This window comes from Vulpes lagopus, chromosome 2 (assembly GCF_018345385.1).
Source record: "Vulpes lagopus strain Blue_001 chromosome 2, ASM1834538v1, whole genome shotgun sequence".
Taxonomy (NCBI): domain Eukaryota; kingdom Metazoa; phylum Chordata; class Mammalia; order Carnivora; family Canidae; genus Vulpes; species Vulpes lagopus.
Window position 1 is genome coordinate 97,711,556 of NC_054825.1, and position 14,256 is coordinate 97,725,811.

Sequence of the window (14,256 nt, forward strand, 5' to 3'; positions counted from 1 at the left end):
AGGCTTCCTCAAAAAAAAAAAGTTCTTATTACAGAAAATGTATTACTGTGTGATGTAACAGATGTTAACTAGACTTATTGTGGTGATCATTTCACAATATATATAAATGTCGAGTCATTATGTTCTTCTGAAATTAATATCGTGCTCTTTAATAGCTCAATTAAAGACTCCCTGGGTGTAGGAAGCCACTGGGAGAGTGATTCATTCCCTCATCTGTAGCAGTTCCAGCCCCAACAAGCTTGATGAAAATCAGTACGGAGCACCTAAACAGAATACTTCCCCTCCCTTACTAACTCATTTATCTCAAGCAGGCCTCACTGCTAGCTGAGGTGGTTGCTTTCTGGCTTGGGAAGAATTTGTTTACTCTATTGTCATTTTCCTCTTTATATTCCTTCATATTTTTCAAGTTTTCTACCTGGACCTTGAACTAAGAAGAAATGAAAAATTTAGAAATAATCTGAGTCATGAAAACAAAGCCTGAATCTTTTCCCTTGAAGTGTTTTGCCAAAAAAGTAGCAAGAACAAGAGTAAGCTCAAAACAAATGACCAGAATCACTGTTTACTCAGTAGAAAAGTAAATTCATATAATAAACCACTTTTTCAACAATCAGTTTTATGCTCTCTCCATTTCATACCTTTTCTGCTAGCTGACTGATATTTTGGGAACAGGAGTAGAAAAACATTATGAGAGATCACCTCATGGAAATACTTGCAGTCATCACAATGATGTCATGAATTACCTTCATGTCCACTGATGGGTCACCCTGCAGCAGTGTCCACTCATACTGGACAATGGCGTGGTCATCTGTGCTCTCACGGCCATCTAAAACCACTCCGTCTGTAGGTAGATGCAAGACCACATCCTGCCCAGCCTTGCTAAGCGGGGGCTCATCCTTTTCTGTGAAAGAAAACCAATAATTCACAAGAGAGATGACTCTCTATTTTTTTAATGATATGTTTAAAGAAGAATCTTGTTTGCTAGAATGGATGGAGTCCAACAAACTACTAAGAGAATGTATAGCAACTAAAAGTTATTTTCTTATTGATTTTCATCGTATTCTCTTTACACAATAAAACAGCAACATTTAGGAATATGGAATTTATAATACATGCAGAAGAGGAGGTGTGGCGTATCAGCTAGCACTAATAGTTAGGATAAGGTTGTGAGTACAAGACAGAGTACTAGGCCAGCTAATCTGGAGTAGTAGCTTTATTCTCTAGAGTCAAATTTTTATTTAATTCATAAATAACTTATGTTCAAAATTTGATTAAATGAATTTATCAAAAAAGGACTTCTGAAACACATCTAAAAAAATCCACCTGATACAGATTTTTTTTCTTATCCTCAAGTTTTTAAAACAGAAATGATATAAAGTGTTCAATGCATAGGAAATAAATTTGGAAAGTTAAAGCAAGTTCTTGGACTCACACAAAATAAAGCTCACTTAGAAATTCTCTGGAATACAATGTTTCATCTAGAAAAATAGAAGACAGTTTCTAACAACTACTTTTAAAAAAACATTTATTAATTTATTTATTCATGAGAGATGCAGGAAGAGAGGCAGAGACATAGGCAGAGGGAGAAGCAGCTCCCCACAGGGAGCCTGAGAGGGGCACTCGATCCCAGGACCCCAGGATCACACCTGGGCCCAAGGCAGACGCTCAACCACTGAGCCACCCAAGGGTCCCTCTAACAACTACTTTTTACAACAGAGCCTGGCACACTGAGTTTCTGACAATAGCAAAACAAGTATATATTTACCTTTGATCTGGAATGGTACTAAATAATTCAAGGCTAACTATTAACTATGTTCACTAACTACTAATCCTCATCTGGTAGCTGCTTCAGTGCTGACTGATAGGAAAAGCTGTATACAGAAAACATTTCTAAGAACAGAGATGTGAATATTTTATTGATTTAAGCTTATTAGTAAACTTACCCAAATGCACATATATCTTAAAGAAACTTAGTAATATTAACCAAGGAAAAAAAATCTATAAGTTCTTGTAATATATGCTTTTTGGCATCCACTATTTCCTCCCTCTCCAGTGCCAAAGCTGTCCAAATTCTGGCCTGGACTTGTTCTTCCTTAACTTTCTCTGAATGATGCTGCTGAGGCACTCAGTATACTCTTCCTCCAGAGCCCCATTGCCCTAAGCAAACTTCTAAGGGCCAACCCAAATATCCCAGGGCCTGAGATTTGGGGCTAGCAGCAATCTTATTCATTTCTCCCCAGGCAACAAAGAATAGTCACCTTGATACATTAGCTAAAATTACTTTTCTGAAATTCTAATCTGATTGGGTCATTTCCCTGCTTAAGAAAAACCTTTCAAAAAAAGAAAAAAAGAAAAACCCTTTGACAAGTTACCATGACATTTTAGATGTTCGGAGACCTGCTCATCCAGCCCTGTCTTCTCATCTACTGATCCTCCCAATACCCAGAAACAGAGAATTTCTGTATGGGGCTGGCAGCTCTTAGAGCTGTGGCTTTTCTGAATGAGAATGCTGTTGGTTGGGGCAGCCCAGGTGGCTCAGCGGTTTAGCACCGCCTTCAGCCCAGTGCCTGATCCTGGAGACCCAGAATCGAGTCCCATGTCAGGCTCTCTGCATGGAGCCTGCTTCTCCCTCTGCCTGTGTCTCTGCCTCTCTCTCTCTCTCTCTCTCTCTCTCTGTATCTCATGAATAAACAAAATATTAAAAAAGAGAGAGAGAGAGAATGCTGTTGGTAGCCTCAAAAAGAGAGGACTTTCTAATGAGCCTGTTTACAGGGAATAAACACACTTGCTATTGCCAATGGTTACATTTGCCTATTGGAGAAGATGAGTCCCACTTTTTTTTGTTTTTTGTTGTTTTGTTAAAGACTACTTGAGAGAGAGAAAGAGAGAGAGTGGAGGGAGGCTCAAAGGGAGAGGGAAAGAGAGCCTTTACCCAGACTCCGTGCTAAGGGCAGAACTGGATGCAGGGCTTGATCCCATGACCCAGAGATCCTGAGCCAAAATCAGGAGTTGCGTGCCTAACCGATTGCACCACACAGGCACTTCAAGGCGAGTCCCATTTTTATAGTCATTTAAACAATGAGGACTAATAACAGATTTAAATAAGCCATAAAATTAAATAAGCCATAAAAGCAACTTGGCCTAAGAAGAAATTTGTTCTGCCTTTTCCATCTCTGAGCAAAGCCCTAGTGTCAGGTCTTTATTCTGCTTCTTCCAGGTAAGGAGAGAGGTGACAATTTCATTACTAATAAGCCATTTTATAGAGTGTTACAGAGAACTTTCTTTTTGTTCTGGAAGTTTCATTGCTTTCCACACAATGGTTTACCATTTTATAATTCTGGAAAGCAACTTATAACTCATGGTAATACATTATAGTTAGCAACTATTTGGATGAAAATTTATTTTAAAATACTTTTTATAAGTAAACAAAATATACCTATATGATATAAACAAAAATGAATGCTGTAATATATGTTTAAGCCCTTAAAGTTGTAATCTCAAAGACTTAAGATGGAAAAAATCAGGTAAGTTCTGAAATATCCCACATATTACAAAACTAATCCTGCCACTCCGGGAAGAGGATAACAATCATTATTTTAATCATTTATTTTTCTTTAGGTATGCTTTAAGATAGGATTTATGAACACAGTGAAATCCTCATATCCTCTACATTAATCATTGTTGTAATTGAAACAAGAGATATATTTCCTCCTTTTGTTCCAATCTGGGCAAATTATGCTGCATTAATGTATTTTGAAATAAGTTAGAGCTTATCTACTAAGAAACACTCCTTAAAGACAGACAAGTGACAACAAGAAGAGGAAAGGAGTGTGCTATCATTTAAAAATAGTTCACTTGCTGGGGCCCTTGGCTGGCTCAGTTGGTACAACATGGGACTCTTGATCAAGAGTTGTCCCTTGTGAGTTCAAGCCCTCATGTTGGATGTGGGGATTACCTAAAAATAAAATCTTTAAGGGGTGCCTAGGTGGCTCAGCTGGTTGCACATCTGACTCTTGATTTTGGCTCCGGTCATGATCTCAGGGTTGTGAGACTGAGGCCAGCATGGTGCTCTACACAGAGCACGGAGGCTGCTTGAGATTCACTCTCTCCCTCTGTTCCCTTTCCCCCCAATCTCTCGCTCTCTCTCAAAAAAAAAAAAATCTTTAAAAAAACTTGACTTGCTGATAAAGAACAAGATAAAGGTAAATTTAAATTTTCATCATAAAAATGTAATACATCAGTGTTAAATACTATGGAAACATTGATTTCTTTTGAAAACTAAACACACTTGGTCAGATCTACTGAGGCAAAATAAGACTCATACCAATTCTGATGAAGCATAACAAGTTGACATTTTATACAGATAAGAATAATATTGTTAACTAATCTGATTTATAACACATTGCTGTGACTGATAGCACAGCAATGAATCTGGATCTGTACTGTGTGGGCACAAATGTTAGAGTGGTGGTTTAGAAATTAGCAGGGAGTCCTGAAGTCAGGACACAGAAGTGGGGCCAGACTAAGGAATAGGCTTAGTTACCATTTGTCAAAATTCATGAGGTTGGTTGTTTTTGTGGTTTTCTTTTTTCATTGGGTGTTCTTAATTGTAACATTTCAGTAAAGGATTATTCACAACCTCAGTCTGGTTATCATTTTTGGTGAGCTGATGATAATATGAGGTGCCATTTATTAAGTGATTTCTTTGTACTAGACACCAGGCTAAGTGCTCATGAGCCATAATGTCACTCAACTTTCACAAGTCTCTGAGGTAGGTATTCCCATCTGCATCAGACTCATGAGGAAAGGAGAGTCAAGTTTACTTGCCTAAGACGATAAAAATGATACATCTGTCAGTTCTGATGTCAGCCCGGATATTTCTAATTATACTTGGGGGTTCCCAAAGTATATTCCAGTTACAGGAAATATAAATTTACAACCTGAGTTAACCTAACTTATTGATTTATTCTATTTATTGATATTTATTCATATACTCTAGATTCGCCCATGTTACTACATAAACTTCACAGCTGCCATTTTAATTTTTAACCTCTACTGGACATTAACTTTATCATTTTTTTCACCATTATAAATACTGTCACAGCAAATTTTCTTGCTTCTACTTTTTCTTTAGCATGGATCACTTTCCTACAAAAATATGCCAGAAGAATGAATGACCAATTTAATGGTCTGTGCTTATTTCCTATGAGACACTTGTGAGACACAGCTCTATAACTCATGTGTGGCAAGACTTTGGGCAGGTGACTTTCTCTCACAGAACCTTCCAGTACATTGGGGATTATAACAGAACCTAGATCTCTGGTTGTTGTGAGGAGAGTGAGTTCATGAGCTTAAGGACCTCATAATAATGCCTAGCAACAAACATGGCTGATGGGTTCTGGTATAAATTTGTGCCATTCCATTCCACCTGCCCCTTCACCATTTCTGCATCATATTTTTATTCACATCAGGTGGCCCTAATAAATTCTCTGCAAAAGCTTTTCTTTTTTTTTTTTTTTTAAATTTTTTTTAATTTTTATTTATTTATGATAGTCACAGAGAGAGAGAGAGGCAGAGACACAGGCGGAGGGAGAAGCAGGCTCCATGCACCGGGAGCCCGATGTGGGACTCGATCCCGGGTCTCCAGGATTGCGCCCTGGGCCAAAGGCAGGCGCCAAACTGCTGCGCCACCCAGGGATCCCCTAAGCTTTTCTAAACCATATTCACACTCCTTTAGCCTCCAACTCTGTATGGTCACAAGAGTTGGAAAATAAGAGGTAATTAGAGAAGGAAAAACGAAGTTTCAGAGGCATAAAGAGCTTCGGATGTTATGCATTTGGGCAAGGGCAAACACAGGGCATTTGGGTAGGTAGCTTTGCCCTAGCTGCAAATGAGGGCACCTTGGGGTCTGAGCTACATCCTTTTAGTTTCTGTGTTGCTGGGGATCTGAAGTGTGAGCATGACGGTGTTTTCCAGAATGAGAACCAAGCCCTATAGACACCCATTTTCATCCCTAACATCTACATAATTGAATTGCCTAGGGAAGGGAAGAGCAAAGAAGGGAGTGGAAGAAAAGTGACTCGGGGGCACCTGAGTGGCTCAGTGGTTGAATGTCTGGCTTTGGCTCAGGTCATGATCCCAGGGTCCTGGGATGGGGTCTCACATCAGGCTCCTGGTAGGGAGCCAGCTTCTCCCTCTGCCTATATCTCTGGCTCTCTGTGTATGTCATGAATAAATAAAATATTTTAAAAAGAAAAAAATTAAAGTGACTCAGAAACTCCTACTAGTAAACCTAACTTTTCCTTTTTTAATTTCCTTGAGAATATTCTTTTCTTGTTTATTTTCCTTTGATTTCCCCTAGCTTATAAGAAAACTTCCTTTGGCAATGTTGGTTTCTTCCAGATGTGCAAGGGAAAAGGATTTTGGTTCTTGGCTGCTGGGATTTTTTTGGTCCACATTTGAGCAAACAGGAGGATGTGTGTGTAGTAGTCATGGGGCAGGCTCAGGGATGCTGGTGGAGGTCCAAGTGAAAGTATCTCTTGCCTTCCCTTTAGGGAGAAAACTTTGGGGTTCTTCCTAGTATCTGCCTTGGGGCTGAGCAGTCACAGGTTGACCCTTTGATGTCTGCTCCCCTGACAAGGGTCCTGAGCTTTATCTCAGGTGGAAGTGAGTAGGAAGATGGGCTTGTGGATATGGCTTGTGGATATGGTTTCCCAGACCCTTCTCTCTGGACCTTTGGGTCTTGGAGACTCCAGGTTTCCAAAGAGGCTGAGGTTGCCCTCGACCCCCAATCTTACTATACCATTCTTATGTTATTATAAATCAAAGAGCAACAGAATGCAATCAAACACACAGCCAACCACACATGGGCCCAATCAAGGTTTTATTCCCTCAATGGCTTTAATCTCCAACTGCCACAATTTTCTTTTTGTGCCTCGACTGTCATTCAGAGCATCTGCAGGAAGTAAAACCATAGAATGAAAATTTTCATTATTAACTCTTTTAAAAAAAGAGACATGCTGGGGGTGCCTGGGTGGCTCAGTCTGTTGAGCGTCTGCCCTCAGCTCTGGTCATGATTCCAGGCTCAGGTCATGATCCCAGGGTCCAGGGATGGAGCCCCACCTCAGGCTCCCTGCTCAGTGGGGAGCCTGCTTCTCCTCCCTCTGGCTGCAGCTCCCCCTGCTTGTGCACTCGCGCTCTCTCTCTGTCAAACAAATAAATAAAATCTTAAAAAAAGAAGACTTGCCTTACACTTTCTTATTTCCAACTAAAATCAAAACCGCCTCCTTTCCGTCCTTACAAAAGGGACCATAGTTCGTGGGAAATCAGCTGGACTCACTTCAAAATAACTGACATCAAGTTTCCCTTGGCCATTTTCGTGTGATGAAAGCCACTGCACACGCAATCAGGAGTCGTGAGAGCCAAGCTAAGCAATGAGTGTGTTATGAGCAATCTGGCATCTAACTAGATTTTGCTCCTGCAGTTACTTGACACAAACCATGACTTAATAAAAAATCTGAGCCTAAAATAAACTTTTTTTTTTTTTTTGCTTCGAGCTTTCCCCCTCCTTTAAATCGAATTTCTGTAAACCCTCTCAGATCAGCCTCCCTCCCCAAGGCCAGAAAAATTCCAGGAGCAGGCCATGGTGCCCTCTGCTGCTCCGTCTTCTAGGGTTTCTCAGAAACCATCTACAACAGAACCCAGAGGCAGCCTTCCGGATGCCGCGGCCCGAAATAACCTGCAACGCGGCTGTTCCATTTCCCACCGGGCTGCCCTGCCGGAGCAGTCCCCCGGGTGCAGCCGCCGACAGGCGCCGGGGTCTGCCGGGTCTGCCGGGTCTGCCCCGGCCTCCCCCGCGCAGTGCTCACCCACTGGAGGCGAGGCTTCCGGGTCTCGCGGCCCGCCCGCCGGGGCGCGGCTGAGGCTGTAGCTGCTGTAGCCGCGGTGCAGAGCGAACTTGCAGACGCTGCGGCCGCGGGCGGTGCAGTTGAAGAGGTAGCAGCCGAGCGCGGCGGCGGGGGGCGCGGGCCGCCGGGGCAGCTCCACCACCGCCACGGAGCAGCGCGGCTCGGAGCAGCAGGCCGCCAGGCACTGCCGCCAGTCCCGCACGGCCGCCGGCGCCGTCAGGAAGCTGGCGCCCGCCGCGAGCGAGTCCTTGGTGCGGATGATGGCGTCCGGCATGGCGCTGTAGCCGCCGCCGCCGCCGCCGCCGCCGCCGGGGCCCGGGCAGCCCTCCTGGGGGCCGCCGCCCGCGCGCAGCTCCAGCTCCAGCTCCTCCTGCGGCCGCTCCTGCTGCAGCTGCCGGCGGAACTCCTCCAGCAGCTGCTCCACCCCCGAGAGCTGCGCGTGCAGCTCGGACAGCGGCGCGGAGGGCGGTGCGGCCGCGCGGCCGCTCGGCAGCCACAGGCAGAGCAGCAGCAGCCCGCGCAGCGCCCGGTGCCGCGCCGAGCCCGCGCCCTCCCGGGAGGCGAAGACCATGGCGGCCGGCGGCTGAGGCGGCGAGCCTAGGCGGGGCCGCAGAGCGCGAGGAGGGCGGGCGGCGGGCGGGCGGCGGGCGGGCGGCGGCCCCGGGCCCCTCCGGCGCGGCCGCGGCGGCCACTAGGCCCTGGCGCCTCACAGCGCGGCCTCCGCGGGGCCCGGCTGCACCCCCGAGGCCGCGGGCGCGCGGTCGCCGGCGGGAACCGCGGCCACGGGAGGCATAGCCGGCCCGGCCTAGCCCCGCCGCTCGCGCTTTCCGGCGGCTTCCGGGGGCGCCCTCCGCGGCGGCGAGACGGGCTCGGCGCGGATCAGCACCCGGCGTGTGAACAGTGACCGCGGCGGGGGCGGGGCCGCGCGGAGCCCCGCCCCCGCCGGCTCCCCGCGGAGCCCCGCCCCTAGCCCCGCCCCCCGCCGGCTCCCCGCGGAGCCCCGCCCCTAGCCCCGCCCCCCGCCGGCTCCCGCGCGAGCCCCGCCCCTACCCCGCCCCCCGCCGGCTCCCGCGCGAGCCAGCCCCGCCCCCGCCCCCCGCCGGCTCCCGCGCCGAGCCCAGCCCCGCCCCCGTCCCGCCCGCCTCGGGCTCGCGTAGGCGCCCTGCGCACGCGGGCCCTGCAGGTCCGGGCGGGGCTTGTGTCTAGCCTCCCTGGGCTTTCTTAACACGCCGGGTGCGCGCCGAGGTCAGCTCAGAAGGGAAGCTCAGACCTCCGTGACCTAGGCCGTGGTTGAACTGGGAAACCACCGGACACAGCCTTCGATCCTTCACCGCCCCTGACTGTTGTTGACATGTTAGGTTCCCCAGATGTACTTGGCTAGCACAAGGTGGGCAATGCTGATGAAAAATACAAAAAATCAAGTAGTCACAGTCATATGTCCACAGACATATCCGGAAATCTGAACACAGTCAATTACGAGGGCCTGATGAGTTATCTCTTTAAGTGTGTAGAGAGCCCTCCAGCTTCCATCATGTAAGATCTAGTGAAGATGTGTTTTATTTAATTAGATTTAGCAGATAATCTTTTCCTTTATGGAGGTACGATTGACATACAGCAAGTTAGCTTTAGGTGTGCACGATCATTTAACACTGCGTATATTGGGATGCCTGAGCGGCTCAGTGGTTGAGCATCTGCCTTTGGCTCAGGTCGTGATCCTGGGGTCCAGGAATCGAGTCCTGCATCAGGTTCCCCGCAGGGAGCCTGCTTCTGTCTCTGCCTCTCTGTGTCTTTCATGAATTAATAAATGAAAATATAAGAAAACCCCAAACCACTCGTATATTTGTTGACGGGTCACCACAGAAACGCCTGTCACCACACAGTTACAAAACTGAGCAGCAGTGGTTTTTTGTTTTGTTTTGTTTTTTTTTTTAAGATTTTACTTATTTATTTGAGAGAGAGAAAGTGAAAGAGCAGGAGCAGGAGGGGGAAAAGAGGAGAGAGAATCTCAAGCACACTCTGCAGTGAGCCCAGAGCCCAGAATGGGCTAGATCTCACGGGCCATGTCACTGGATCCATGACCTGCAGATCATGACCTGAACAGAAACAAAGAGTGGCATAATAAGGTTTATGAAAAACCGCACATGAGAGTTGTAACTGCCTGCCAATAGCTTCTACATCTTATTTATTTCAGAGACTCTATTGATTCATTTTTTTTCTCCTGATTATAAAGCACGTTTTCTTGTTTTTTGGCATGTCCAGAAGTTTTTTCCCTTGGATGCATGAACTTTGTGGGTTTGTTTTTTAAGATTTTATTTATTTATTCATGGGAGGTACAGAGAGAGAGGCAGAGACATAGGCAGAGGGAGAGGCAGGCTCCCTGCAGGGAGCCCCATGTGGGACTCCATCCCAGGAGCCTGGGATCATGACCCGAGTGGAAGGCAGGCGCTCAACCACTGAGCCACCCAGGCATCCCTGGCTACATGAATATTGTAATTTGCACATTGTTCAATGTCTATACTTTTTAGGAGGGAAAGAGAAAAATAATTGGATAAGAATATAGCAGTTTATGATATATATATTTATATAAATTTTAGAGCTTATATTTAGGAACCTATTGCTTTCAGATCTAGAACAGAGATGGAGATAGAACTAGAAGGTAAAAATATAAAAGAAGAAAAAATAGTCCAATATTTCTTGCTATTCCATGAAAAGGAAAATTCATAGAGTTCCAGGGGGTGTGTATGTGTGTAACTTGAAGCTGAAATATTGGCCTCTTAGTCTAAAGGGAGTGGCCCACTTTGGGCTGCAGGTTCTTCCACCTATGAGGTATTCACCCCACGCAACTACTTAAAGATGTCCTTGACAGCATAAGAATTCCTTTCACCTTAGACATCAGAGAGCTCCAGTAAGCTTATGATAAGGAGAAACTGTCACTGATGATAAAAATAGACTCTGAAGGGTAGCATTCAAATCTTCTAAATACTAGCTATGATAAAAATAATTATTAATATGAAAAACAAACATGTATGGTAATAGGAGATAGCATTAACTAACAATTGTAATTGTAATTACTTCAAAGTTTGCCAAACACTTTCAGGTACATGATTTCATATGGCCTTCATGGAGATTTTAAGCTGGACACAGAACCTTCACTCCTGCCTTTGGGACAGTGAAAGAGAAATCAGTACAGAGTGAGACCCAGTTCACATGTTCCATGGGGGAGATAATGAGGGAGAGATGGGTGGGACAGTGTTTCTCAGGAGCATTCATTTCCAATCCTGCCAGCACTGCCAAAGATTTCCCCTCTATAACTTCACAACAGGCTCCTTTTAAGAAAAGGGGACATGACTTAATGTGTTTACTATTAACACTGGTTATGTCCTGCGTGTGAGATGGGAACAGTAGAGGGGAATACTCACTTCCTTTTTTTAAAAAAATTTTTGTTTACTTATGATAGAGAGAGAGAGGCAGAGACACAGGAGGGAGGAGAAGCAGGCTCCATGCCAGGAGCCCAACGCGGGACTCGAGCCAGGACCCGAGGATCACACCCTGGGCCAGAGGCAGGCGCCAAACCGATGAGCCACCCAGGGATCCCTGGAATACTCACTTCTTTACCAGACTTCATATCAGCTGAAATTTTTATAATGAGCTTGTCATAAAGCATTTTTCATTAAGAAAAATAGGCTCTTCCTGCAGCAGCCATAATAAAGGGGTTTTAGGTGAAAATTCCAGAAAGAAAAAAAGAAACAATGTGCTTTGGACATCAGGTAACAGGAAGTGCAGGACCTCGGGAGAAGGGATACTAAGGAAGTGATCCTTCTCATTGCCCTGGCTTCCTGCCTAGAGAGGGATTCCAAACTGCAGGGCTGGGAGGGGAACCCAAAGGGAGCCTGGCAGTCTCTCTGAGCAGACAAAATGGAATTGAGAATTCAACTGGGGCCAGATGGCTAAAATCCATAGAGCAGAGTACCAGAGGAGAGAGAGGTGCACAGAAAGGGCTCTGGAGGTCAGCAGAGACACCCCCACCCCCACCCCCTGCCCCGAGCCTTCACCTTAGTACTGGTCAAGTGCATGCATGTGAGAAAACTATCCAAAGCCGGAGAACGAACCACTGAACAGAAACAGGCAGAACAATTTCCCAGCTGCACAGGTCTAGAAAGAGTTGATGCTCTGGGCAGCCTGAGTAGAGAAACCTGTAATTCCAGGGTACCATGGGAGGAAGAGATTACAAAGAAGTGCAAGGACACCTTAGCTAGCAAGTGATAGGTATGTTCATGTTTTGACTGTGGTGATAGTTTCACTGGTGCAGGCATTTGTGAAAGCTCATTAGATTGTATACTTTAAGTGGGTATAGTTTATAGTCTTCAGTTACACTTTAATTAAACTGTGAGGGGAAAAACAGGTTTCTTTGCATAGTATAGTTGGAGGGAGATGGGCCGATTATGATTTGTGATAGAGGAAATAAATCATTGATCTCCTAGTTCTAGTTTTTTTCCTTTCATCTTTATCAGAAAGAAAATATCTCTGTTTTGAAAACCTAAACATCAAAACCTTATCAGTGGCTGCAGAATCTGTATATGAGGATACATACATCAGGTCTGTGGGCTGAAAAGATGGAGATGTGTCATTGCTTTATAAGATCATTAAGAGTAAAGTCCAGCAACTTGGGATTTGCTCATTATAGATCCATTTATGCAATGTTGGAAAAAGATTGTTATCTTAGTGACCACCATAAATGCTTTACAGGCATTAAGTAAGTTAAACTAGTGCACACAAAGTGCTTAGAATAGAATCTAACTCATGGTAGATGCTTGATAAATGCCAGTGATTATTATTATTATTTCCAGCTCCACTTCTCAAAAACTACGGTCCACAGAAATGAAGGAGCTTCTCCAAGATCAGAGATGTGCAACCCCTGAATCCTGAATCCCCTACAAGCTGCCAGCCAGAAGGTCATTATACTATGATTCCTCCTTGTCCACACCACTTCCCAGAGTCTACTCTGCCCACATCCCTGAAGGGACAGCTCCTGCTTCCAGGTGCCCCACCCCTGTCCACTCAGGGAACCGATAGTGAGCACCCTGCCCAATCTGAGCCAGTCAGATACTCCCTCCTAGGAATATTTTGTATTTTATATTATAGAATTGAGAAACAGATGGAATCAATGAGAAGAACACAGCTGGAACGGCAAGTGTAAGAGCTCCATGTAAGAGGATGATGGAGCAGATAAACTGCTCAGCAGAGAGACAAATGGAGCAGTCAGGAGGGACAAGCAGAGAACAGTGGACACATAGCCCTGAGGGAGGAACAGAGTGAAGACAGGAGCTGACAACTTTAAAGCCCCAGATGGCTTTCCTGAGTTCCCCCTTGGCCTTGTACTTGGGGTATTTGCATGGACTTATTACTTGCAGCCAAATGATCCAGGTTTGTCTGGATTAAATCTCTCCAGATTGCAAACAACAAGCCACTTCATATTGGCTTGAGGAAAAAAGGGCTGCTGTGCATAAACATGTAAGATGACTTGCAGACAGGGCCAGACCGGCAACTGGGCGGGAAGGAGGACTTGGACCCAAAGGTGGAGAGCCCTGAGCAACCAGGCAGCTGGTCTCCCAGGGGCTTCTCTCTTCCAGGAACAAGTGGTTTTGGTCTTTCTGCACCCACGATTCCTGCCTCTCTCAGTATGGCATTTTCTGCCCTCCTTGTGCCAAGCCTCAGTTTACCTCCCCTCAATTCTAGCAATGCATGGAAACTGAGAGCAACGACTGCCAGTCCCAGGAGAAAGATTCTGTTGCTGCCAGTGTGAGTCCCCAGGTGCAGTTACCAACGTGCAGAGATCATGACATACAAACATGGCCTCAGGCACTGCCTTCTCTTCCCCCGCTAAGGATGGAGTGAGAGAAAGGACGGGGTAGGGAATTGGGGAAGATCCTAAAAAGTTGTCTTCTACATTGACTAAGGCAATGCCCAGCGTTTGCTTGGATGCTTCTATTGTTTTTTATTTTAAATTTAAGAAACACTTATTAAGAAGTGTTGTGTTAGGATGGCCAGGAACTGTTTTGAGTTTTGCCCAACTGACTTTTTGACTCACAACAACCTATGTAGCATACACGATGATTATCCCCATGTTTTTTTTTTTTTTAAGATTTTATTTATTCATGAGAGTCACAGAGAGAGAGAGGCAGAGACACAGGCAGAGAGAGAAGCAGGCTCCATGCAGGGAGCCTGATGCGGGACTCGATCCTGGGACTCCAGGATCACGCCCTGGGCCGAAGGCAGGTGCTAAACCACTAAGCCACCCAGGGATCCCTGGACTCTCACCATGTTTATAGGGGTTGGGAATATCCTACTTCAC

General features: G+C 45.7%; 1 protein-coding gene across 1 annotated transcript in view; it reads right to left on the reverse strand.

Moving 5' to 3' along the window:
- Positions 1-8,585, reverse strand: part of LRP11 (LDL receptor related protein 11) — a 46,609-nt gene extending 38,024 nt beyond the window's left edge. The window contains exons 1-2 of the mRNA XM_041744419.1: positions 7,866-8,585; positions 741-898 (exon numbers count right to left, since the gene is read on the reverse strand). Coding sequence (XP_041600353.1) covers positions 741-898; positions 7,866-8,475 — 768 coding nt within the window. The 5' untranslated portion in view covers positions 8,476-8,585. The remainder of the gene's footprint in view (positions 1-740; positions 899-7,865) is intronic.
- Positions 8,586-14,256: the final 5,671 nt, after the last annotated feature.